Source organism: Drosophila novamexicana, unplaced genomic scaffold, assembly GCF_003285875.2.
Source record: "Drosophila novamexicana strain 15010-1031.04,08,12 unplaced genomic scaffold, DnovRS2.1 tig00001151-arrow-arrow-pilon, whole genome shotgun sequence".
Classification (NCBI taxonomy): Eukaryota; Metazoa; Arthropoda; class Insecta; order Diptera; family Drosophilidae; genus Drosophila; species Drosophila novamexicana.
This window is the reverse complement of record NW_020824842.1, coordinates 876,781-902,240: the sequence shown is the minus strand read 5'-3', so window position 1 is coordinate 902,240 and position 25,460 is coordinate 876,781. Positions and strand designations below refer to the sequence as shown.

Here is a 25,460-nt window from a genome sequence, read left to right as displayed (position 1 = left end):
AAACCCCGTTTTAACGTGCACCTTCATTACATAAGGTAACTACAGTAAAGCTTTGTAGCTCTTACGGTATGGGTTGTGCGTTGATCATCAATCAGTCAGTCAATAAGTCAGTCAGGACAAACTGTTTTATGTATAGAGATGTATTATAAGTATGTATTTGTGCATGTAACTGGCATCTTAACGAAGAAAATGGCAAATATATCCACAGTTATTCAAGATATAATAGGTATATATGTAATAATATAATATTTATGCATGTGAACGGCATCTAAACTATGAAAATCGATGTTTATAAGAAAACTCACATGGAAATTGTTTTTAAATGGCTCTTCAGCATGCTTAAAATAAGTTTTGAAGCAGAGACTAGAGTTTTTTTTTAATAATTAAAACATTATGTATTAAATCTTTATTCAGTTGGCTCCAGGTCCAGGCTAAATGAAGATTTAAAAAATAAAAAGGTCGCAAAAATCACCATTAAATATAAACATTAATATTACATATTCATATAACATATATTCATATAACATAACAAGCAACTGAATAATAAGGATCCGGGTTCGCAATGGATGTATTATTGTCTTAGACGAAGCCCATAATTGTCAGTCATATTCAGTTTGTTATTATGGCTTATATCTATGGCTTTTACCCAAATGCAATAACAATTTGGATTTTATATGTATATAGATATATTATATACATATAAAATCCATTTTAAGAAGCAGTTCTCTTTTAGTTAGCTGAATCCAATTGAGCCACGGAGAAGCATCATAATGTAATGCTTTTAAAACATTTAGTTACAGCATTAACAAAACTTGCTGTCCCCTAACCTTGAGACCCTCCACTTACCTGTCTACACCTGCCCTATATATCATTCATATACATGTAGATTTATATATTTTTCAATTTTTATCGTATCTTTTTGCGTTTTTAAATTTTTTCTTTGGTTCAGAAACCTAATAAATTTTAATGTTACTTTTTATGGGTCATGTTTTCCAACTTAATAATCATTTGCACTTCCATATGACCAGAAAAAGTCATTTCTATCATTGTTGTTGTTGTTGTTGTAATTGTTGCTGTTGCTGTTGCAATGCAATTTTGAACGTCTGGGCGTAGCTGGCTTTTTTTTCTAACAATATTTACGGCCCCATGCGATGAATATTTTCATAATTAATTTCTTTGAGTCGCAGCAAAAGAAATATGCGCAACGCCTAATGTGAATTATTGCGAATGTTGCTGTTGCAATTGTTGCTGTTGCATGGAAAACCAAATGTACATGCCTATACATACATACATACATACATACATACATACATACATACATACATTCATAGTTATATACATAAATTTACATTCATACCTAACTACTTTATATGTGTGCATTGCGCTTTTCATGCTTGTGACCGTTTTTGTCTCCTCTTTTCACATTTTTGATCGACAATTTCACTTTTCACGCTGCCGCCACAGACTCGAGGAAGACCCAAAGCTCAAGATTGTCAGACTTATAGACACACATGCACCTATGGCACATACATCATACAGACATATAGGGCCGACAACAATTGCGGTTGCTGCAGCGGCAGCTGCAACATCTCCTCCGGCCGCATTGAAAGATTCCCAGGCGCATTGTTGGATCGCGTGCAACATTTGGTTCCCCGTCGCGGATTGGATACTGTCTGCCCGCCCGCCCGCTTGGGGTCGTTTGTCAAACCTTATGGCGTTTTCAAGTGCAAAGCCAAGGTTGCATGCGAAGGAGCTGAGTTTCTTTCAGCAGTTGCTTCTATTATCGACACGAAACGGGTTTACCCTGAGACGAAGACTGAGACCGAGATGGAGACAGAGAGAGAGAGAAAGAGAGAGAGAGAGAGAGAGAGAAGTAGACCCAGGCTTGTTTCCATCTATCAGCTGTAGCTGAAGCTGCCAACTGTTGCAGAATTTCACTTTCTTTCGAAATTGCGCTGACCCCGATTTATTACCAATGACGACAACAACAGCAACAACATCAACAGCAACAACAACAACAACAACAACGATAACTTGGCCATAAGCCTCACAGCCCCCGCGGATTTGGACGCTGCTTTTGTTTCTTCATATCTTGTCGCAGCGCCTCTAATTGAATTACGTTGTGTCTTTCTGCCCCCACATAGAGAAAGATGTGCTGCCCCACCCCCCACCATGCCACCCACAATAATTATGAGAAAGTCAACGCCCATTGTTGTTGAGTTCACTTTTTTCGGCTGCTTACCCATTGCCATTGATATTGAGCGAATTGTGCGGCTCGTTTTCACATAATTAGCTCAGCGGCTTGGCAGCTCCATAAACTGACTCTGGGTCAAAGTTGACTAAAAGCTGACTTCCAGTCCATGTTAAAAATATGTATTATGAAAATTAGGCCATTAGGCTTAATGCGCATCATGATGAGTTTGCAGCTTGCTTGTGGATCCAACAAAATGCAATAAAAAACTCTCATGCTTTATACACTAACCAACATACACTATAATTCAATATTGCCAAATTTATAAGTTTTCGGGTCTATAGTGTATATAGATACAACTAAATGGGTTGCAAAGCTTCAAAAATTGTTGACAAACTCTAAACGAATAGAGTTCATGTTTGCATTACAATAAATTGGTCAGTTCTATTTAGATGAGGGAACTGAGTAGCGAGGATTTTAGCCCGGACGCCAAGGGAATGAGTGTTGTCTTGGCCAAAGCACATAGTAGTCAGTGGTATTAAAAAAAAAAACATATACGTTGATAGCTTATATTATGATAATAATAAGTAAAAAGCCAACCGCAAAGCACAGAGAGATGTGGCATGGAGGCATGGATGTCAATGAGCGAGGCAAATGCCAAAAGCAGCCGTAAATAATGGCAAATTGACATTTAGACGCACATGAAAGGAAGTTCAACATTTTTGTGGGCACGCTGTGTGTTGCATGCAGCTTTTTTGTGGTCAGCTCAGTTGCATGGAAAGCAAATCTAAATGCAGCAAGCAGAGGCAGCAGCAAACAACTTAGTTGCTGTTGCTTGTTGATCATGATGACGCCACCTGGCGGCCGGTAGCTGCCCCATTGGCTGGAGTCAATAAACAATTTGGGCCACGACCCCGCCGCGCCCCCCTTCAATTGTAGAGAAAGCAACAACATACCCGACATACCCGCAGCTACACACTTAAATATCCATATTTTTAATCATATTAGTATCGTTGCACAGTGGAACGTTTTGTGCTCTTTGGTTGAAACCTTTTCATATATTTTAAAAACTCTTACTGTTGCCCGTTGTACTGAAAATAATGCAAGCCTTAAGTATTTTCATATACAAGCTGCGGGCCATATTTGTTTCCTACCAAAAATTGTCATCGCCCAAATGTGGTTCGCTTTAAATGCAAGTATTGGGTCCCAAATTATATTTGCTTTGAAATGTAATGTTATAAATGAAATGTAATTTCTCTTGCTTTAATTTTTAGAATACCTCTGGTTCTATTTATTTTTTACATTAAGAGAGCTTTTCGAGCGTCAAGTCCCACTGTGCATTGGCGCAAATATTTAATTGATTTGCTTGGGCACACATATTGGAGTGAAGGGTGTCAGTCTGAGTGTTATCTGTGGTTATCTCCCTGACAATGTTGTGCTTTGAATGCGACTTTGACGTTAATTAGCTTTTAATCTACAGAAGCCTCTTCAAAGTCCAAGTGAGGACGACGCTGCTTCGTATGCTTCCTGGTAGCCGCAAGTGCTTGACGAGATATTGTCACACACTCGCTTTTGGGTAGAGCTTTCTTTATATTTATCTTAGTTGTATACTTGTTGCATTGTTTTAATGTTAGCCTAATTAGAGATTATTTGGTGCGGCTAACTTTCTTTTGGTTTAGTAGTGATTCAACAACCGAATGTTAGAACACTCATTGGAATTCTCTCTTTAGTCCAGTTTATTTGTCTGCTGGTGTCTAATCAGTACGGGGCATTTTTCAATGGAAATAACGCATTATCACAGCAAATGTCCAGGAATCTGATAATCAGTATCTATAAGGTCCGTTCTATTTGTTTTCTTTTTTATTTTCAGTCGTTCTATCGGCACAATTAAAAATTCTGCTATCAATACTATGCGTAAATACTTAATATCAAAACAAACCTCAAGAATATTTTGTACTATGAAATAATGTCCCTCTGAGTATGCCAAGCATATTATGTCATATCTTTGTTTTTGCGTTCATGATCTGTATAATTCCTCATATACAAAGCCAAATACAGATAGAATAGCTTTTTCACTTTTAATAAATTATATTTCTGGGAGCAATTCCCAGTTTTCTTCAGGGCTGACAACAGTTTCGCACTGGAACAAGTGCCGCTTGTCCCCAGTTAACCTGTTCCCCTTGTTAAATACATAAGGTGGACGCCTCAGGCTCTGGCCAGACCTTGGCCGTGAAACGGAGTCGCATAACCGGCTCGACTGAGTGTTGTTTAATGGGTCTTGTCTCGTAACCGGACCAATAATGCCAAACATTTACGGCCCGCTCCAGTTTGGACGAATATGAATGCCTGCCATCGTCTGGGGCGTTCAAATTATGAACCGAAAAGTGAAATGTGAAATTTACGGCGATTGCAATCAATAGCCTAGTGGCCTGCACTGAGCGAAAAGCGCTTTGAATATAATGATATTTGTGGTAATTCGATTTCTTAAAGCTTAAGAGCGCTCTCGCTCTTACTCATGGTCTTTCTATGCGATTCTCATGGCAATAGTCAGCTAATTTTTTGAGGGCTTGTGTCTGTTTCATGTGACAGGAATGTGTTTTCAAATCTAGAATTGGTATATAAATATTTATAATATCTACTCTGCCTTTTCTCAGTGTACTCTCACTCTCACTCTCATCGCTTTTGGTCTTGTTGCAGGCAACTTGCAGCCAGTTGACAACTTTGGGACTGGCGCTGACAACGCTGCTAATGACAGCTGCCGCGCTGTCGCCGCCGCAGCCAGCTGACCATTTGCTGCCGCCGCCGGCGCCACCAGCACCAACAGCAGCAGCAGCAGCGCTGCCCGTAGCGCAACGGCTGACACATGCCGGCTACTCGGAACCGGCGCAGGAAGCTGGCTTCATGACACGCGTCGCCCGGTGGTTTGGCTTGGGCGGATCTGGAACCGCCGCCCGGGAGCAGCAGCTGAGCGCCAGTTCGCTGAGCTATGCATATCCGAAGCCGACGCAGAACTTTGATGCCGCTGGCAAGCCATGCGGCCTGTGCAACAAGTATCCCTGGGTGCCCATGTTTGGTCAGCAGCAGCCGCCGCACATACAACAGCAACAGCTACAGCAGCTGCCGCATCACCAGCAGCTCCCGCATCAGCAGCAGATCTCGGCGTGGCAACAGCAGCCGCTGGCGCAGGCATCGCAGCAAAGGCAACGCGCCGTGCAGTTTCATGCGCCGCCGCAGAGCGTCTTTCTGCCCATCTCGGTGCCAGTGCCGGGGCTGAGTCATGTGGCAATGCCTCCAGTTTACAATGCCCAACCATTCCGGCCGCTGCCACAGCCACAGCCGCAGCCGCAGCAGCCGTATCCGCTAGAGAATTTTGGCGCACACTCGGAGCTACGACCTGTGCCCGTGGTGGCCTCAACAACGCCTCGATCTGCAGCAAGGCAGCCGAGCAGCAGCTTTGAGATCGTTCAAAGCCATCAGCTCACCGATTTTATCACCTCCGTGGAGTACCCTGCCACCTATGTGCAGTCGCATGCCATTGATCTGGGACAGACGGCAACGTCCGTAACACCGGTGCCCGCGAATCACAGGCCCCTGCAGCAGCTACAGCAGCAGCAGCAGCAGGAGGAGGAGCCACAGCAGCCGCTGGACATAAGCACTGTGCGCTATCAGCTGGAGGATCTGAGCAGCGGAGCAGTGCACCAGCATTTGCCCGCCTCGCAGCTGCTAACGGAACTGGGTCACTTTACGGCGTCCAACGCAGAGGCGCAGACAACTTTAACCCCGCCGGCGGATAACTATCCGGCGGCTTCCTCGCAGCAGCAGCACCAGCAGGAGCAGGAACAGGAACAGCAGCATCTGTACTATGCCGAACAATACCAGGAGCTGGCCGAGACCAGCACGGTGACGCCCCTATACGAGCAGCTGATCTACACCACAGAGCCGCCGACTCCGGCAGCTGTGGAACTGAACAATCATTTGGTGTCGACGCATGTGCGCGACGGACGGCAACGGGAAACGCCAAAACGGCTGCTCGACTCGCCCATCAATCATGCCCAGGCCGGTGCTCCGCCGCCACGCCCATTTACGCGCGATCCCGCCGAGCTGAACTTCCGCCTGAGCCAGCCGACGCATGCGCCTACACCAACCTCCACGTATGGCGCCATCGATGCCAGCGGTCAGTATGCGGGCATGTCGCCGCCGGGGCCACAGCAGGTAATTATACCCTATACGACCAAGCAGAAGCCGCGTCCCTTCGAGCCACCAAACTGGACGCCCGGCTGGCGGCTGAGACCCGCTCCGGCGCAAGAGAACGATGTGGAGCTGCACGAGCAGCAGGAATCGAAGCTGGTGAGCTCGGCGACAGCGGCGCCGCCACCAAATACGCGACGCACCACCAAATATCTGACCAAAATACTCGCCTCCAATTTGCGCGAGCTGCTCAAACGGGAGCGCGAGACAAAGCGACAGCGTCCCGCCCACTTTGGTGTGGACATCTCCAAGCTTCAGCACAACATTGACGGCTGGACGGAGCAGGAGTACAATTCGTTGTCGCATCGCCCCAGCACCCCGACCATACGCGGCCGCTCCAAACACATACCCACTGAGTACCTGACCACGACGACGCCGGCGACACCGACGGCCACTTCGACAACCATGCGGCAGTCGAAGACAACGCGCGGCGGCGGCGGCGGCGGCGGCGGCGGCTTTGAGCTGGGCGGCAGCGCCACAGCCAGCGTGGCCAATGGCGGGGATCTGTCCACCTCGATTAACAACTTGGAGCAGCTGCACCTAAGGCGTTTCCCGCCCGTCGATGACAACCGCCTGCTGCCCGATTATTACGAGGCGCTGCATCGGCACAGCCAAACCCCACGTAGCACGACACCTATGCCAACCGTCACGCCCACTAGCACAACAACGCCCACATCGACTGCAGAGCCGACACGGAATACGGTTACGCCGCTTTATGTGCGCAGCACGGCCCCCACGCCGGCGCCCATCGAGCTGTGGAAGCAGGCCAAGGTGGCCATTCTCCCCGACACCAATGAAAAGGTATATGTGGTCACCCCACAACCGCGCCATCAGCCCCAACAGCCTCAGCAGCAGCAGCACGGCGAGCTGTCCGCATCCGCATCGGTGCCTGCACCGGTCTACCAAACGCCAGCACCAAGATTTCCGCGTGTGAGACCCACGCCAGGCACGGCGACAGGTGAGTCCGGTCGGTGGGCGGAGGTATCCAAAAAGTGAAATATTCCTAATCTGTGTTTACTTACCAAGAATCTACGAAGAAAGGCGTAGGGTATACGAAGGTATACGAGGGTATCATGTGTATAGCTTTTGTAGTTTGCGAAACTTGGGTAGATTAGGTCAGCTCGTTTTCTCGCTCAAGAATATATTCACTTTGTGGGGTTGCATACACTTCCTTCTGACTGTTTCTTAGTCATTTTCCTTGGGTTCTGGGTACAAAAATGAGCTTAAAACCAATTAACCAATTACCGCATTTATCCTCCCCTTCCGCTCAGAGAGGTGAACAATTTTATGAGCCCTCATATACGTGTATCTTTGAAAATGACTTTTAATCAAACTGAAAAAAAAAAAAAAATTAATATAGTTTGCTATAAAATTTGGATGCCTCTGTTTGTACCCAATTTTTCACAGTTGCGGATGGATTTCTCTAAAACCCGTTTTTAGTTCTTACGGCTTCTTTATTATTGAGACTAATATTGGATTTTGTGCACATTTGTATCTCCCATCGCAGTTAGTGGCGATCTGATGGTCGCCACGCCCACACCCTCAACGGAACAGCTGCGCAACTATACGCCGGACATATTTGGTCTGATGGGTCTGTCCGCGTATGTGCCAGCGGAGCCTGTGGAGATCATTGATGGCAATTCCAAAGTAAATCGCAATGCAGCTGCTGCTCGCCTAGATATGTAATGGTTATTTTTGCTTTGTCTCAAACACACTTACACACTCACATAACTACACATTCATCATTTATGACCACATTATGCAACAATGCACTGCACCCACATCCGCATCCGCTCACACACACATGCAAACACACGCAGGTTATCACGATTGTGACGTCGGCGCCAGCTGCGGCTGCGCTACAGCGACCAACACCAAGGTCCACGATATCGCCCAGGCCCAGATAGAGCTACTCCCGGGACGCAGCCGACTCAGCAGATCCGAGTGACCAGCAACCGGCGCATCTATTGTAATATATTTCCCCAGGCCGATTGGATGGATACATTGATATATCGTGTTGCGAATTTATTTTTTAAGCCTAAACCAATTTTAGAGTATTCTTGCATTTGGTAGCTTTACACGTACAGTTAGTTTTATATGTATTGGTAATGTGCTTAAATTTTTTTTTGGTTTTTTTTTACTTGCGATGATATGACGAGTCCTCTAATATTAAATATATGTATACACATATGTATGTATGTAGCAATATGGAAAGTCTAGTTTGGCAGCGTGTCTATTGGCATGGCCACGCCCTCCCATTTTCAGGTGTGTCGGCGGCAGAACAATGTGAAAAGTGTGTAGCTGCGTTTGTTTGTAATTAATTAAGCAACGAAAACAAATTATTGAAATGCAACAATAAGCAAAACAGTACCAATCAAAGTCACTTTTAAGTTTATAACTAAATAAAAATAATATAATATTTTTACATGAATTTAGAAATTGCTCGATTAAGTTGGTATTAAATAGGCGCGCGTTGTTTAAAAGTGTGCAAAAGAAAAGTACAAATTTGCAGCAGCAGTAATTTATGACTGGCGCCCATAAGTATGCTACATTTTAAATTGGGTGCACTTCAATGCTGAAACGCTGTCAGATAATTATAATACAAATGTTGGCATTTAATAAGCCGATAATATTTCAAACAGATTCTACACACAATGCTGCAAACACAATCTGCTTGACTTTAAAAAATAGCATTTAAATATATACAGTGAAGTTTGGGACTTTTCCAAAACTGCCTAGAAGTATGCTACATAATCTGAAAAATTCACGGCAGTACTCGTTCATGCGATGCGCGCAGAAGTATGCTATATTCAGCTCTCGATTGGGTCACATTTTGCAAATACTAATGTTGGCTTTGCATTCGATATCCCAAAAGTATTTAAACACAGCCAATTCCAGTTAATTACATGGCAAGCACACTAGCAATTGTACTTCGTGACTACATGCGTGTATATAGTAGGTGTATGTCTGTTTAATTATAAGTACAGTTGTATATAATATAGCTTAGAACTAAAAAAAAAAAAAAACAAAAAAATTAGATGTGAAAGTCTAATGATATATGCATGCATATCTGAGTGGGTCACTTGATCAACTGAGCGTTTTGCGTCTGTGTCGTCGCAGCAGCGCCTCAAGGGCCCAGGCGGCAGCAGCAGCAAACGACAAAGCGTCGAGGCAGTGCAGCGTCACGGAGTAGTTGTAACGATCCCGCACAAGACCTGCAAAGAGCATAGATATCGTTATTGACATGGATATTGGTAGAGTTGTGCTGCATATACCTACCCACAAAGGGACCGCAGAAGAGCGTGAACAGTCCCGAGATGAGCAACTGGAGTCCAGAGGCGCCTGGCAGGCGATTTAACGGCACATAGCCGGGTATGATAAGTGGCCAGAATATGGTGCGTACGCCCTTGCACAGGCCAATCCACACAAAGCAGGCCAGTATAACCATATAGGATCTGGTGCAGGCAACGACGCTGCGTCCAATGGCGATGCCAACGACGCCAATAAGAAAGAAGACGCGATTATCCCAGGACATCTTCTCAGTGATAAACGGCACCAGAAATCTCATGGTTATATCCATGCCGGCCATCAACGACATGGCCACAGTGATCTGTGAGGTATCAAATCCAAAGTCCGTCAGTATAAACGGCGTTAGAATGGAAAAGTTGAGCTCCCCAAAGTTGATGACCGTCAGTCCGGCGACCAGGTTCACAAATGTTATATCGCGCAGCAGATCCAAATCGAAAAAGGTGATCAGCTTTTGTACAAAGGTCATCTTGTCCGGATTCAGGTTCTCCGCTTCGTTGTTGTTGTTGTGCTCCGGCGGCTCCGTTTGGAGTGAAGCGTAGAGTGCCCGCTGCTCAGCACAACTGCAGCAAAGCTTCGATTCCAGGATGGACTCTTCGCGCTCCCGCCTAAAGTTATTGGGTCGCAGGAACTCCTCTTCCTGCTGCTGTTGATGCTCCTCATTGATGGGGCGATGCAGCCGCTGCATGTGCTCCAGATCCTTGGAGCTAGACACTGTGCGAAAGCGCATGCGTCCAGAGCTCAGCGACAACTTGGAGCCATACCAGCCATCATTGGCGCGCGACAACATGGGCGTGCCCGGCTCAATGATCTCGTAGCCCGGCCGCTGAGCATCGTCATCTTGGTACAGGTACTGGCTGGAGAAGATGCCGCCCGGCTCTCGCTTGCGCTGCAGCGCACAATGGGCGCACAGTATCTCCGGCTGTTGCTCCAGCTGCATGAGAGACGCTTCCGCCGCTGCTGACGCTGCGCTACTTGGCGCCAGGTGATACCGCACCGGCTGATAGATGAGCGCACTGACAAAGGCGTGCAGCGAGATGGCCGCAAAGAGCAGCACCGTGCCCTGCACATCGTAGACGCCCAGCAGAAACGTGACCAGATAGGGCAGAAAGATCGGCCCCAAACCAGTGATGGTCCATGAGAAGCCAGCGGCGCGTCGTCGTTTCTGTTGAAAGTACGTGTTGATGGCCAGCGAGGAGGCTGACACGCTGATGCCCATGCCAAAGCCTGCCAAGCGAGATTAAGCAATTAGTGTGACGCGTGAGCTATCTATTGGGCCACTCGCTTACCATAGAGCAATGCATAGGCAATTATGTAGCCTGCGAATGTCTCACAGAACGCGGTCAGGACAATGCCGCTGAAGCAGAGCAGAGCGCCCGCCATGGCCACCTGGCGAAATGTGAACCGCCGGAACATGGGGCCATTTAGTAGGCCCGTGCAGGCGGATACCGCTGGATTCGTATTGATTATGGCTGTTACCTGTGAGCTGGACATGCCCAGATCGATGAGTCGCTCGCGAAACATGAAGCCGAACTGTTGCAGGCAGGGATACAGTGACAGCTGGAAGGGACTTTGGTAATCAATTGCTCTGGATTAATTGCTTTGTTTTATCTACATTCGATATGCCAGCGGCTACGCACACCAGCCACGCCCAGCCGCCATCGGGCGCCACAAAATGCTCGCCCAGATCGCTCTTGTCCTTGCGGTTATAGTAGCCCTGGCCACGCTTCGGCAGCGGCTGTGTCGTATCCCCATAAACCTTCTTTTCCTCTGGCTCCATATCAACGACTGCGCCGACCCTGCAACGATAGACAAGTTTTCCTGGAACGTCAATTGGGGGAATTGAATTTGTAAAGTGACGCCAAATGGAAATTATGATCGCGACCATGATCGTGACTGGGAAACGTAATATTCCAAGCTGAACAGATGTCAGCCTGTAAATGATTTAGAGCCCATTGCCAATAACTGGTACATGGGTGCAATAGAGCTTTAACGATCACTTGTCACAATTAACTAGGCACCGACACACCGACACACAGCGCAATAGCCGGGTGCATCTTGGAGCACGAGCAACTGGGCACTCCGGAAAAGGTAGAAGCTGTTGCTGTTGGTGCTGTTGGTGCTGTTGGTGCTGTTGATGCTGTGCTGCGAGAGCCGGGTTCATGGCTAGGGCATTTTTTGGTAGCCGTAGCTGAAATCTTTGGAGAGCTTATCAGCATCGTCATATGACTATGTGACAGACTCAGACTCCGATCCATAAACTTAGCGCGCAAATTGTTTGTCGATTTTTGCGTGTGAATCATTACAGTACACACACACACATACAAATAAATATATATATATATGTATAAATATTTTGTGGAGGACAATATGAAATCGTTAGACTGAACTGTGCCTGCTGCCAACTATCAGCTGTTTCTGATCAACGAGACAATGCCCATGGTTCAGGTCTATGAATCGATCAAAGCGTTCGCTTTATTTGCAACAAGAATGCGGCTGTAGACAATTTTGGTTCGAACCGGTTCGAGCTCGAAATTCGCCTTCAATTCTTTACCATGAAACATTAAACCTGAACCGAAACATACATATATTGAATTTTTAAGTATTGTAAAGCAAAAGTTGAGCTAATCAGAAACATGGGTTAATTATCCACTAATCGAACCAGTCAGCTGGTTCGAACCATATAACACATCAGCGACAAATATATTATATATATTGAATGGGCTTTTAATCAGGCAGTTGCCCATTAAACCCTACATATGTACTGTAATTGTATTTGAAAATCAATAGCCTTTTATTGATCTAATCTTTATCTGCGGGCCATGTAGTTGCGCTCCATAAAAGTGAATACAGCGATTAAAGTAAATATGTACCTTATAAATAACTCATGGGCTACACTTGACTTGCCGCACAAATAGATACAGATGGAGATAACGACATTTCATTGTGATTGTGTGCGTGTGTGTGTGTGTGTGTGTAAAAACTATTGATCACCAACTGATAAGATTGATACTTGATAAGATTGCTTTAGGGCTTCAAATTTGTGTTAGTTAGTCGTTGGTCCTTTTGCACAAATCCACAAATCTATCAACAATCACAATCCCCAATGCTGTCAGCTGCTTGACAACAGTTTGCCTACCAAAGCCTGCCACGCCCTTTTCATTGACAAGCGCCTGCTTCATACATACGCATATTGTGCTACGAGAGAATGCCGCCCATCGATAACGCCAGGTGTGCTGACGATCTCATTGCGATTACCGCTTGGCGCTCAACGCATAAGCATTCGTGATAAGAACTTGTTACAGACGCTTTTTAACCATGTCATGTAATCACAAATAGTGAGATATGTACACGTGTATGCATGAGTGTGTGTGTGTGTGTGTGTGTGTGTGCGTGTGTATGTATTTGATAATGTATGAATCTTAAATTGGTTTTCTAGATTCTGCTTGGCAAATGCGAAATTTGGCAGCTGATGCGCCTATTTAAAAAGTTGCCTTTGGTTTTTCCTTTGCCTTTACAATTTATTTTTACACACACATATACTCACACACACAAACACACGCGCACTACCACTATTACAGTTTACATGTTTTAATGGCCTTGACTTTGGCACCTCATCAAGTTCAAAGTCGCCACGCACTTGGGATTGGGATTGGGATGCGGCTGGTCAGCGCCTTTTTAGCTCACTTGTCATTGGCAGTCGCGAGCGCGATCCGTTAGCGAGACCAAGATATTCGAATGTCAATTGGAATTGTCCAATTGGCACGTTGCTAATAAGTGACCCTCTCCAGCTGCAAATGGCCAATGGCTCGCGACTCGGTCCTCGGTTCTTGGTCTCGACGCTATTAGCTGCTCAAACAAACTAAAAACCGATGAACGCTCGACATCGATGCTGGCGGCGAAACAGCGAAATGCCAAAACAATTGAGAGCCCCGCAAGCGTCTATGCAGTTCTCCGCAACAGTGCTGTTAGGGCTCTGTTAATTAACATCGCACTCGCTGTTCCTGTTAAGGTTCACCTGTTAGAAGGTGCCCGTTGCGATGCATGCTCGTAAACTATTCGACAATTCATAAGTTTGAAACTTACGATCCAGCTGATAATTATGAACTATACATAAGAAATGTATTTGCATCCAATTAACAAAAAGAACTGCTCTTGTTCCCATCCTATTCCTTGCATTTGAAAGAGCTCCTTCTATGGTAAAGTTAAACTTGTTTATTATATTTCAAATTATGATAATATACCAATGCTATTTTTGTCAAATTTACAATATGATTTTTGTAATGCCAGAGATCCTTAGCAGTCTAAAAACATATATCTTTCAATAATCTGACTTTATTTACCTTAAAGATCAATAAATCACAAAAAAAATTATGATGCTACCCCTATAAAGTTTTCAATGCCAATCGATAAATGTGATTCTTAAGAGTCCAAAAATATACACTAGATAATCACACTTTGTTCACTCGAGATATCAAAGAAAACAATCAAAAAATGTTGATTTCTGAATCGGGTTCCAACATACTATACTTATATTTGTTTTGCCTGTGCATCATTTAGTTGTAAATGCCTGCTATTCAGAAATAATTAACTAGACAACAAGCAAATAAGCACACAAGCTGTAATAACACTTTAATTTACCAGCATGGCACTACAAGCTATATATTCTCAATGTTTATCGGGCGTTTGAGGAGTGTTCAAGTTCATGTTTCGTGTCCTTTCAAAAATCGTTATTGGGGTAACATTTATAGTCACTATTGTTTGCTTATTAAGTGCATGCCAAGCGATATTTGTGCAATTTGTGAGTTCGATTAAGATATAATTCTACATTTCTATTTTAAAAAAAATGTGCAGATATTATATCTTCTATCCACTTGCCTGCTTCTTGTGCTGGACTTAACAAATATCATTGTATACTTAAATATACTAACTATGTTTATTCTCATTAAAAACAATATTAAATTGAATAAAATGTGGTTGAATTGCTCGTTGGACATCAAATATATGTTAATTCAGTTCAGTTCACAATCACCGAATGTGACCAAGTGAAATTCTCAATGTTCCAAAAAGTACAGTACCGTAGTGAAAAAAACAATACATGAAAAAAAAAAACAACACTAAAATCTAAAAGTACTTATGGCAAAAAAAGTAATCATGCTTAATCGTTGATAGCACAAGTTAAAATTCTTAAATTAAGCGCTTACGGGAAAAGATTAAGGTAGTAAAAATTGCTTAAGGTAATACTTTGCACAAGGTATTGCAAATCGATGCTATTTGACGTAGGTCTCTGCTCATCCAATTTTACAGTGGTGGCCCGCATAAGTAGCTCAGTTCCCTTAGTTGTCAGGACGCTTGTACCGCCCGCTATTGCTCCGGTGGACTGTACGGCTTGCCGAGAGCACGTCGAATCGCCGACTCTGCGATCCACATGAGCAGTGCCAGTGCCGTCAGCATGTTGATGGTGTGGATGGTGGCGCTGTAACCGTAGGCCTCCGTGACGATGCCTGCACGACGATGTTTGGGGACGCAAGATTAGCAGAATGCGGAGAGAGTGTGATGCAAGTAATACTCACCCAGCAGGGGGCCCATGGCAAAGGAGAAGATGGTATTGAAGATCAGCTGCAGGCCAGAAGCTGCGGGTAGACGACGCAGCGGCACATAGCTGGGTATGATCAGGGGCGAGAATATGGTGCGAAAGCCCTTGCCAAAGCCAATTAGTAGAAAGACGGCCACAACCACATCGTAGGAGGAGGTCATAGTGACAATGACCCGACCCACAGCAATGCACACAATGCCAAACGCGAAGAGCACCCGATTGTCCAGCTTGACCTTCTCGAGGCAGAGCGGCGCCAAGAAGCGCACCGAGATGTCCATGCAGGCCAGCAGCGACATTACCATGGAGCTCTGCTTATCCGTGTACCCATAGCTGTTCAGGATGAAGGGCGTCAGCACCGAGAAGTTCATCTCGCCGAACATCATGATGCTCATGCCGATTACCAGATTCACGAACGTAAAGTTGCGCAGCAGATCCAAATCGAAGAATTTGCTAACTTTTTGCCGGAAAGTCATCTTGCGTTTGGCCTCCTCCTCGGCAGCTTCGGCGGCCTGCAGGGCCTCCAGCGTCTGTAGACGCAGTGCCTCGGCAGACTTTTGGAGCAGCGCCTTGTCCTCGGCGCAAGTGCAGCGCAGCAGCTCCTCCCCGCCTGGCCTGGAGTAGACGCTCGTCTTGCTCGCATAGCGTTCTAGATCCTCACGTTCGCGATTAAAATAGTTCGGCTTGTAGAGACCCGCGCCCGATTCCTGCTGCTGATCCAACTCGCTGCCTTCCTCCAGCTTGTCCAGATTCTCGCGGCTGCCCTTGGCTGCCGCAGCTGCAGTGACCGTGACGGAGGCCTGGCGCAATAGCACCTGCCGACGCTCGGAGGCGAGAGACAGCCTAGAGCCAAACCAGCCATCGTTCGCTCGGGCCAGCATGGGTGTGCCCGGGTCTGTGATCTCATAGCCGGGATGCTCGGGATCGTCGTCGTTGAAGAGGTACTGCGAGGAGAAGATGCCGCGCTTGGTGCGCTTCTGGTATTGGCAGTACTTGCACTCGTAGTCGCACCACTGATCGCTGCTTGGCACCAGCAGGTTGCCATTGGCCTCGGTCAGCTCGGGCTGTTCCTTTTCATCGGCGACATCGGCGTCTGGCTTCTCCGGCTGGCGCACATGTCTCATCACCGGCTGCAGTGTGAGGCCGCAGAGCACAGCATTCAGTGCGATGCCGGAATAGATCAGAATGGTGCCCTGGGCGCCATAGTACTCCAGCAGAAAGGTGGATACATAGGGAAAGATGATGGGTCCCAGGCCGGTTATAGTCCAGGAGAAGCCAGTGGCGCGTCGCCGACTCTGCTTGAAGTATGTGTTCACGGCCAGCGACACGGCTGCCATGGCCAGGCCCAGACCCACACCATAAATCAACGAGAGGCACACAATATACTGCCAGACGGTGGTGCAGAAGGCCGATCCGAAGATGCCCAGAAAGCCCAAAGCTGAGCCCGCCAAGGCCACTTGCCGAAAGGTGAACCGCCGGAACATGGCCCCATTAAAGATGCCTGCCAAATAGAATATAAATAGAATTGAGAACAGCAAGACGCGACATTAAAAGCTACCTCCACTTACCCACTATCGAGGACAGGGTCATCACCACGTTCACAATGATCGTCGTTTCCTTCGCATCGAATCCCAGCGTCGCCATACGCCCCCTGTAGATCAGGCCGTACTGCTGCAGCGCCGGAAACATAAAGAACTGTGGATTGCAAAAGGATTATCGTGTGCTCAACACGATTGATGTGCATCAATGCGGGCACTCACATTGTTCAGGCCCGCTGCCAGGCAGATGACCCAGCCCCAGCCGCCATCGGGCGCCACAAAATCGGGACCCAAATCGCTCTTGTCGCGGCGCTTCGGTTTCTTTGGCTTTGTCGTCTCATTGTAGACACTCGCGTAATTCTTCTGCGTCAGCGTGGATTTGTCCATGATCCCGGTTGAAGATGTTGTTGCTTGCAAATGGAGGGGCACAGAATTCCTTACTTTCGGTTTTTAATAGCTTAAGATATTGGTGATATGGCTAGGGAAACTCTTCTGACTGAAGAGGGTCCATGAAAGCAAAAGAAAACAATCATAAAAATATAATAATATTGTACATTGAGATATATATATGTTATACAAATAGGTTGATTAGTTTTGACAGAGCATTTCATTAGGGTTCAAGTATGTCTATTATCCCTATAAGTATGGCATAATCTAACTGAACTTTTTGAACTATGGCCTGTGTCTTAGAAAAAACTGCATTCATGGACTCGAAATCGAAACCGAAACCGAACCCAAGCCCTCGTTCTGCACTAGAATCTATTTGATTTATTAAGAGTACAAGATATTCCCCAAATAATGCTTGACAGGCAACATTTAAACCAAACTTCATTTAGAAATTAGAAATTTAATCAGCATACCTTTCGGGTGGGTTAACAAGTAATGTCTGCTTGTAGAACATGGAGAAATATTGGGAACAAGGCTCGTTCTCTTCGTCACTTTTGTTCTTGCCATCTTTTTCTTTGTCTCTTTGACCAATCTGATACATAATAAAGCACATTTTAGGAGTATCCGGGTGAGTTATTGTTAGTCGAATCTTCGACCCGATAAGATACCCGCAAGATAACACGAACTGTGCTGGCCGACATTGACCTAGTCCTTGGAAACAAGAATGGAAAGAGGGTAAAACCATGTTTCCGATAGCTGATTCAGGTTAAGCCGTATGTGTGAACCCAAATAACATAGTTGATGATCTGTAGAAACCGATGCTAATTGTTAGCAGAAAATCAAACATATTCGAATAGCTATTAAATATGAGCCATACCATAGCAAAATTAGCTCTGATTTCAATTGTTTGTGGCCGGAGCCATGGAAGTCGGGCAATTAGCTATTCAAATAGCATATGTCGCTATTTTCCAGGGCGGATAATTGCGGGCTATCGAGTATCGACTATTAGAGTGCGACTCCTTCTAGCAAGGCGCACCTTATCGCAATTATTATTATTATTGTCTAATGCTAGATAATGCTCTAATTGCTAATTGGCATTGCCGCCGCGACGATGTCGCAGACCCGGGCCCAACGGGCCGGCCTATACACACATTCTTTTGGGGGCGGGCCCATCTTTGATGTGTTTTCTATATACTATTGTTGATTTTGTCATATGGGCTCGACGTGACTAAAAACGCGGCGATCTTTCTAGCGATTTTATATGCAAATCACGACAGTTGCTTTGGCCAAGCCAGAAGAAGTACCAATCGCAGCTCCTCCTCCTCCTCTTCCGCCTCCTCCCCATTGAATTGAACGAGCCAAAACTAAGCTCAGGAAATCACTTAGCGGGTGTGCCCAGTTCAGCGAGATCAATGCAATGCCTCTAGGAGCTGACTTAATGGCCGACGATCCAGCCAGATGGGAGGCAAACCCAGTCGTAAACCGAACCAGAAACACGGGCACAGGCACAGGCACTGGCACTGGGAACTGGGGGGCAGGTGGCAGGAGGCAGAGGCACATGCAGACTGTCGCCGGCATTGGGTCCTTCATAAAAACAGAAAACTATAAAAACAAAATCAAGATAGAACGTCTTTCTTCCGCACGTCGAAGTCTAAATACCCTTCTGAAGGCTTCCCATCGATTGTGCCCGTAGAAGCCATACTAAATATAGTATATAGTAGTTCGATTTGTTGTGATTTTGTAGATATAACTGAATATAAAGACGTTTACAGCTTAAGATATCTGGGAAAACAAAAAAGTTGTTCATACAAAAACCTAACTTTCAATCGATTAATATAGTGTTTCGATTTTAATCCCAATGCAATGTCTATGCAATGTCTCCTGACATGTGAATATCGACTCGTCTGCTCATGCTGATCGGGAATATATATACTATGCTACTTTAGGGTGTCAGCCATGCGTTGCCTACTTGTTGACAAAACCATAATACCCACTGCAGCAGGGTGTAAAAATAGTTCGGTTGTAAAAATAATGAAGAGTCTGAAATGTGAATGTCGATAGGGAACTGGCTGGTCGGGAATATGCAGTTTCTTTGGCACTTTACGTCGCCCTCATCGCATGGAATCTATTTATGCAGCGATAATTCGGAGACGAGCAACTGGTGCAGCTAGTGGATGCTGGCACTCGGCACTTGGCAGTTGGATGTCTTTATTGCAGTTGCAGATAGTGAGTCGTGGCATCCGTCTTGTTTGCCATTGAACTCCATCGAAGCGTGCCATAAATTGACGCCCGCTGTCAGAGATCTGCGACACAGACAGTGTCAGTGTCAGAGTCGGAGTCGGTGTCAGTGTCAGAGGCGGAGTGAATGAAAGCGCCTGTTTAAGAAGAGGGCGGTTGGGGGCGCGGCCAGGCAGACAGACAGCCAGACAGGCAGACAGCCAGACAGGCGGATATACAGCGATCAAAACCATGACTAAGATCAAGTCCAGGCACGGGGAGCAGCACTTAACGGCCTCACACGCAACGCCATCGATCAGTGACTAGCACAAACTTTCGCTTGGCCCATCCAGCGAGCCAAAATACTCGGACTAGACCAGACCAGGCCAGGCCACGCCAGAGAGCGAGCACACTTAACAAGCGTCATCAATGTGGTTACCGGTTTGCAACTTGCTGTGATTTGTTGTCGCGATCGTAGCGATGGTTTCATGCTTTCGGCTTTGTGCAAGTCATGCAGCGTGGACAATAATAAGTACATGCTATTAATATGACAAACGCAAAGGCGTCGTCATCGGCACAAGTAATGCCTCTCATTCGCCATACATCGGATCGTGATTATCTCGCACACACACGCGCGTCACAGCGATGATTGAGCGTAATTTTGATGTACTCCTCCGAGGGGGATTCCGGGGAGAGCGACGGCTAACGAACGCCGAACGCCGAACGCCGAACACCGAACGCCGAATGCCGAACACAGGGTGTGGCAGTCATTCAGTTCATTCATGAACTTCACAAGTTATGCAAACTGTGGTAACATAATCGAACGGGTACTCAATTGGAACAAGCTCTGACTAGTCTTCGTCTTTGTGATTCGCCATGCGATTATAATGAATGAAGCACATTAAAGCGTATCAATTGCTAAACAAAAGCATTTATATTAATATATTAATTGATTTCACAATACTTTTAAAATCTAATTTATATCAACACGCTATTTGTAGAGCTACCTCAGTAGCTAACTAGTTTTTGGGGAAGTTTTATAGGTTCCTTTTACCCTAATATGTACTTTTGATTTTTGTTATTTTCTGTGTCCTGATTGATTGATCGATTGATGAGCTACGAAGCTTGAATACGTCAAACTGTGCGTCGAAATAACAATGGGAAAGCGGCGGTTCAAATTCTACAGGAACTCACTCTATTCATATTTGTTCATTCAGTAACATAACTTTATTTCAATATAAAGATGAGTCGGCATTGAATAAGCTGTGCGCCTATTAGCTGCAATTAATCAAGCTTCTAAGTTAAAATCAAAATTATTCAGCATATTCATCATGCCATTCCATTTACAGTAAACCCTTGACGTTGAATATCTTTGTACACAAATATAAAGTGCAGGCTCTCCAATATTGGAAAATAACTATGAAAAAAACCCATGTGTTATAACATGTTCGATAAGTAGCACAAAAAAGTGATGAAAACTGAAATCAAAACACGAAGCACACAAGATACCGCCACGTACTACTGAATGCCCAAAGAAGCTTATCGTGCTCTCTGTCCAGCAGGTAATTGGTCTGTCCTGTTGACTCATTTCTAGATAAAACATAGACATAGACATCGACATCGACATCGACATCAATATTGGCATCGCGGATGGCGGCGCTATTGATTAGCTCTTTGTAACTAGCCCTCTCTCTGTCTCTCTCTCTCTCTCTCACTCACACACTCTGACCCTTTCGCGCCGCATTGTGGTGCTGTTATCAGTAACAGGCGCGGAGCCAGAAGACAAACAACAAAACACTTGTTCCTCAAGTTCACATATTTGTATACTTAAGCGAACACAGTACAGGTCGAACGCGACAACAAGGTGTAGCACAGGTGTAGCTAATGATGTAAAGGAACGCATCTTAAAGATATATTGATATCGTATCTGTGTGTGTGTGTGTGCATGTGTGTGTGTATCTTGTGTCTGGCGCTTAAAGCGGAAGTTGAGGCTTCGTGTTTCGTGTTCCCTTTTTCGCTAGCCAATTGGCAGCTTGTTTGCAATTTAATTGAGATTAATCGAACGACGCAATTTTTCAATTATACTCGCATACGTTCCAATCATATGCGTGCACTGGGAGAAAATATGGGTAGAAATCTAAAATATCAAGATATATCAAGATTGAAATCGGAGAGAAAAAATGATCGAAAATCGCGTCTAACTTTTTCAATCAGTTTATTTATTCAATTTGCTTGAATAAATTCGTATTTAGAACGATTTTCGCTCAGTGTACGAGTCAAGTCAATTGGTGGGACGATTCCGCTCATCGTTGAGCTTCGTTCACGTTGAATGCAACAAAATTAAATTGTGTCAATGAGTGTTGATTAAAGCCCATCGATATGCGTTCGAGTACAAACACAGTTACGGATCGTTATTGATTGCACTCTAATGGGTTTTCGGCGGAGCCATTCACAGCTACAGACGTGGGAATTACCCAACAAACACATACATACATATATGTTAGATACCTACTCAGCGGTTCAAAGAGAACGAAATGAGTGCAATCAATAGATCAGTCGAGGTGCCAACAAATTGCGTAAGAAACAGAAACAAAAACAAAACAAAAACCAAATCATCTATTTACCAAATGAACAAATAGAACGACAGAACACTTAACATATCGAATGCTCATCTAACAGTAAAGTGTTAAACAAATGCAACAGAAGTAGCCCTTTCAGAATAATATATTAATCGAAAAATAAATGATTTAAACTGTGATTTGTGCAATTTTCATACTCTGACTGCGATCGCTTGAGACCACTTTAACACAATGTTAAGCGAGGGTTCTCCAACTAATCTCAATTACCGCCTATTTTTGGGAATTTCGTCAAGTGTTTAGCCTCATGCACATCTTAAATATTACAATCGCAAGCATTAGTTGCCATACTTAAGTCTTTCTTTGCTCCTGTAGATCTTTCTCTTCGTGATAAACACTTTCACAACCATGACCGCTAACCATTTTAGAACCGAACCGGTACAAGTTCGGAGTTCGAATCTCATTTTTTATTATGATTCGCAACCTCATTCTTTACTGTTGCCCCCTCAATCCACATCATATATATGCAAAAAAATGATTTAGATCAAATGTAGCATAATATCTTCTTATGAAAATGAATACTATTTGAAATATACAAAGTGGAAAAGTTTCAAAAAAAGTATCAGAAAATAAGAAAAGCATAGACTCAAACCAAAAGCCGAGCTCATGCACATAGAAAATCTGGCTCACGCAGCGCAGCAAAAGGCAGTGCGCTAGTTCGAACCGTGAACCGAACCACCGTTTATAATCTATGCTCATGTCAAATTAGCTGCAATTCATAAATAATTACGTTTGACAGCGTTTTTCGGTGTCTACTCCTGAGATGTGCCATTTCACATCGGCGCCCGCATGTCTGGCTGTTGGGGCTTATGGATTATGGATTAGGTATAGGTATGCCACCCACCAGTTAAGATGTCACCGAAGCGCATTCAACATTTCGTGCCATTGATTACGGCAGACGTGTTGTTGTTATTGTAGTTGTTGGTATTTTAAGCTATATTTAGATTTAGCTGCGTTTCGATTATTGTTATTGCCTTGCGTGCTCGGTTTGTGCAGTTGCAGTTGCAGTTGCAGTTGCTGTTGCTGTTGCTGTTGCAGTTGAGTACAGCCGCGCACAAAGGTTGCCACAGGCAGCACGGCTCGGCCTGGGCTGGCCTGGTGGCCGCAGAATAATCCCAATACCCGGCGCATTCTCACATGTGTCGCGCCCCTTTGCCCCGTTCCGCATCGACCTGGAGTTGGGAATTAGGTTTTGGTTTTCGGTTGTCTTTTTTTTTGGTTTTTTGGTTAGGTTTCGCTCTTGGTTCCAATGCGAGTGGCGTGTCGCTTGTTTATGCATTTAATGCGCATTTCAAGTCATTTTCCTGGGCAGAGTTTTGAATTTGGTTTTCGTTTTGCGGCCAAGAACCAACAAATAAACTCACGTACTTCAATTTGACTCTATTAAAGTGTGTGCCTTAAGTGTTTCTGTGAAGGGAATGCGACTGAAATTCAATCCGAACTGCAGCCAAAGCCACTTGAGGAGCTAGCCCAAACGTAGCCCCATTGCCCGATGCTAATTCCACTTGGATGTGCGCTGTCAAACATGACGAGCGGACCCCAACTGACAGATAAACCGGAGAAGTTACAGCAATCCAACAATAATCTATCCAATCTATTTGACTGTAACGATCTAAATTTATCGCGTTTGCCCCGATTTAAGCCAAGGACTTATCGATTGGGATTCCAGTTCGAGTGATAACTGGGGCCTCACTCATGATATTCCATTCGCACCGTACGAAATTTATGTACTATGTGTATATCAGGGTTTGGCTGATAATCTGCATTCACATCCGCCTGCCAGCGAAATAAATTAGTATATACACTGAGGGAAATTCATATCAATTATATTGCAAGTAGTAGAGTTCGCATACTTTACTAAACTACAGTCAGTCTCAGCCAAGTTTAGTTCTTTTACGATAAATACCTCAGCTATCTTTGAGCTGTTTATCAATAGATCTGTTGACAAAGTTCTGAGTCAGACAAATATACTTCAACTTTAGATGTGTGTATATTGATGGAATAGAAAATATTACTTAGTATATTAATGACCTTAGGGATTCCGGATTTTGAGCTGCTTTTGAGATAGTTTAATGATAACATCCATTTGAGTACATAGCCGAAACATTTATAACCTCTTCAGCATCTGGTTTTATAATGAAAGCTAAAAATATGTTTCCCATACTAACTAGTGTCTTGAGATTGAAGATATATAAGATAAAGATGTAAGATTCGAGATATATTCAGACGGAAGGATCTGAATCTCTTCTTTTCCCATCCTATACACCCACCCACTTTATAGCCATACAAGAGGCCCAAGGGCGAAGCTGATCGAGTGGGCCGCAAAAACCCTAACCCAATCTGTAGACATGATATATGATAATCTATGTTTTATGGCTTAGCTTGTCTGGGACAAATAACAGTTGTGCGCTGGAGGCTATGACGATTTGCCCAAGGACCATTAAAATGACTGGCTGATAAAAAATTAATTCGATTACAGTCTATAATTGCAGGCTACAAAACTAAGTGTTCCAGTTAAATAATTTGACTACTTGAGTAATACAATTTGTATGCTTCCCAGTCTTCTATTTCCTCTACTGCTAATCGTTGGCTTGTAACCTGAGACAACTGGTTTCCAGAATGACTTGCAACATGCAGAAAATTGTTCGTCTCGCTAATCGCTTCGACTATTTGGGAAAAAAACTTTCTACAGGGTGTTATATATGGCCCCAAGGCAAAAATATTTTAAAAATGCAAAAATCAAAAGCGAAAAAAAAAACTAGAAAAAGCCCTGGTAATTCGATGTGACACTCAGTTTTTGCGCTGCTTTTGACAAACTCAACTTGGTCAGGGCTTTCGGGAACCCCCGTTGCGGCTGCCAGCTAAAGGGCGCATGCCCCATACAGACTAACTGTACATTTTTGCTTGCTTTTTACTTAATGTTAACACTTGTTGCAGGTGCTGTTAGTTAACTTACGCCTCAGTTAGTTAGTTTTTATGCGAAATTTTGCTTTTGCTTCTCTTCGAATCGTATGCTATAAATTTAGCGCAAGTTTTTCACTTGTATTTGTGTTTGTTTTATATAAATAAAATCGTGGACTGATAAACACATCTACACAAATATAAATGCACAGCAAAAAAAAAATTGGCTAATTGTTGTTTTTCCAATTCACGGTTCGAGTTTTACACAGAACAACGCACAAACACAATTACAGTTCCGATAGTTACAAAAAAACTGGGGCTTGATTAAAGCAAATGTAAAGGTAGATGTTATTGTTAATGTTAACGTTAACGAAAGTGTTCATGTTAATACAAATGCAATTGAATGAAAACACACACGCTGCTTTGGCTCTGTCGGCTGTGTC

At 44.5% G+C, this 25,460-nt stretch overlaps 3 protein-coding genes across 8 annotated transcripts; 1 reads left to right on the top strand and 2 right to left on the bottom strand.

Moving 5' to 3' along the window:
- Window positions 1-4,281: 4,281 nt before the first annotated feature.
- On the top strand, window positions 4,282-8,570 carry LOC115766473 (mucin-2). The gene is made up of 4 exons (XM_030710418.1): window positions 4,282-4,805; window positions 4,889-7,397; window positions 7,947-8,086; window positions 8,260-8,570. The coding sequence occupies exons 2-4, from the start codon at window positions 4,940-4,942 to the stop codon at window positions 8,344-8,346; spliced, it is 2,685 nt and encodes an 894-aa protein (XP_030566278.1). The 5' UTR covers window positions 4,282-4,805; window positions 4,889-4,939; the 3' UTR covers window positions 8,347-8,570.
- Window positions 8,571-9,377: 807 nt separating this feature from the next.
- Window positions 9,378-13,615, bottom strand: LOC115766465. 4 transcript variants are annotated; one of them, XM_030710404.1, is made up of 5 exons: window positions 13,386-13,615; window positions 11,361-11,544; window positions 11,035-11,305; window positions 9,719-10,972; window positions 9,378-9,654 (listed from the first exon to the last, which is right to left on the bottom strand). In XM_030710404.1, exons 2-5 carry the CDS (start codon window positions 11,523-11,525, stop codon window positions 9,527-9,529), a joined length of 1,818 nt encoding a protein of 605 aa, XP_030566264.1. In that variant the 5' UTR covers window positions 11,526-11,544; window positions 13,386-13,615; the 3' UTR covers window positions 9,378-9,526. The 4 variants fall into 4 exon arrangements, with proteins under 4 accessions (XP_030566264.1, XP_030566263.1, XP_030566262.1 ...); XM_030710403.1 differs by having other exon boundaries at window positions 13,433-13,614; XM_030710402.1 differs by lacking the exon at window positions 13,386-13,615 and adding an exon at window positions 13,359-13,378.
- Window positions 13,616-14,002: 387 nt separating this feature from the next.
- LOC115766438 lies at window positions 14,003-25,460 on the bottom strand. 3 transcript variants are annotated; one of them, XM_030710366.1, is made up of 5 exons: window positions 25,435-25,460; window positions 17,099-17,372; window positions 16,907-17,033; window positions 15,319-16,839; window positions 14,003-15,249 (listed from the first exon to the last, which is right to left on the bottom strand). In XM_030710366.1, exons 2-5 carry the CDS (start codon window positions 17,261-17,263, stop codon window positions 15,110-15,112), a joined length of 1,953 nt encoding a protein of 650 aa, XP_030566226.1. In that variant the 5' UTR covers window positions 17,264-17,372; window positions 25,435-25,460; the 3' UTR covers window positions 14,003-15,109. The 3 variants fall into 3 exon arrangements, with proteins under 3 accessions (XP_030566226.1, XP_030566225.1, XP_030566227.1); XM_030710365.1 differs by lacking the exon at window positions 25,435-25,460 and adding an exon at window positions 25,073-25,415; XM_030710367.1 differs by lacking the exon at window positions 25,435-25,460 and adding an exon at window positions 17,737-17,754.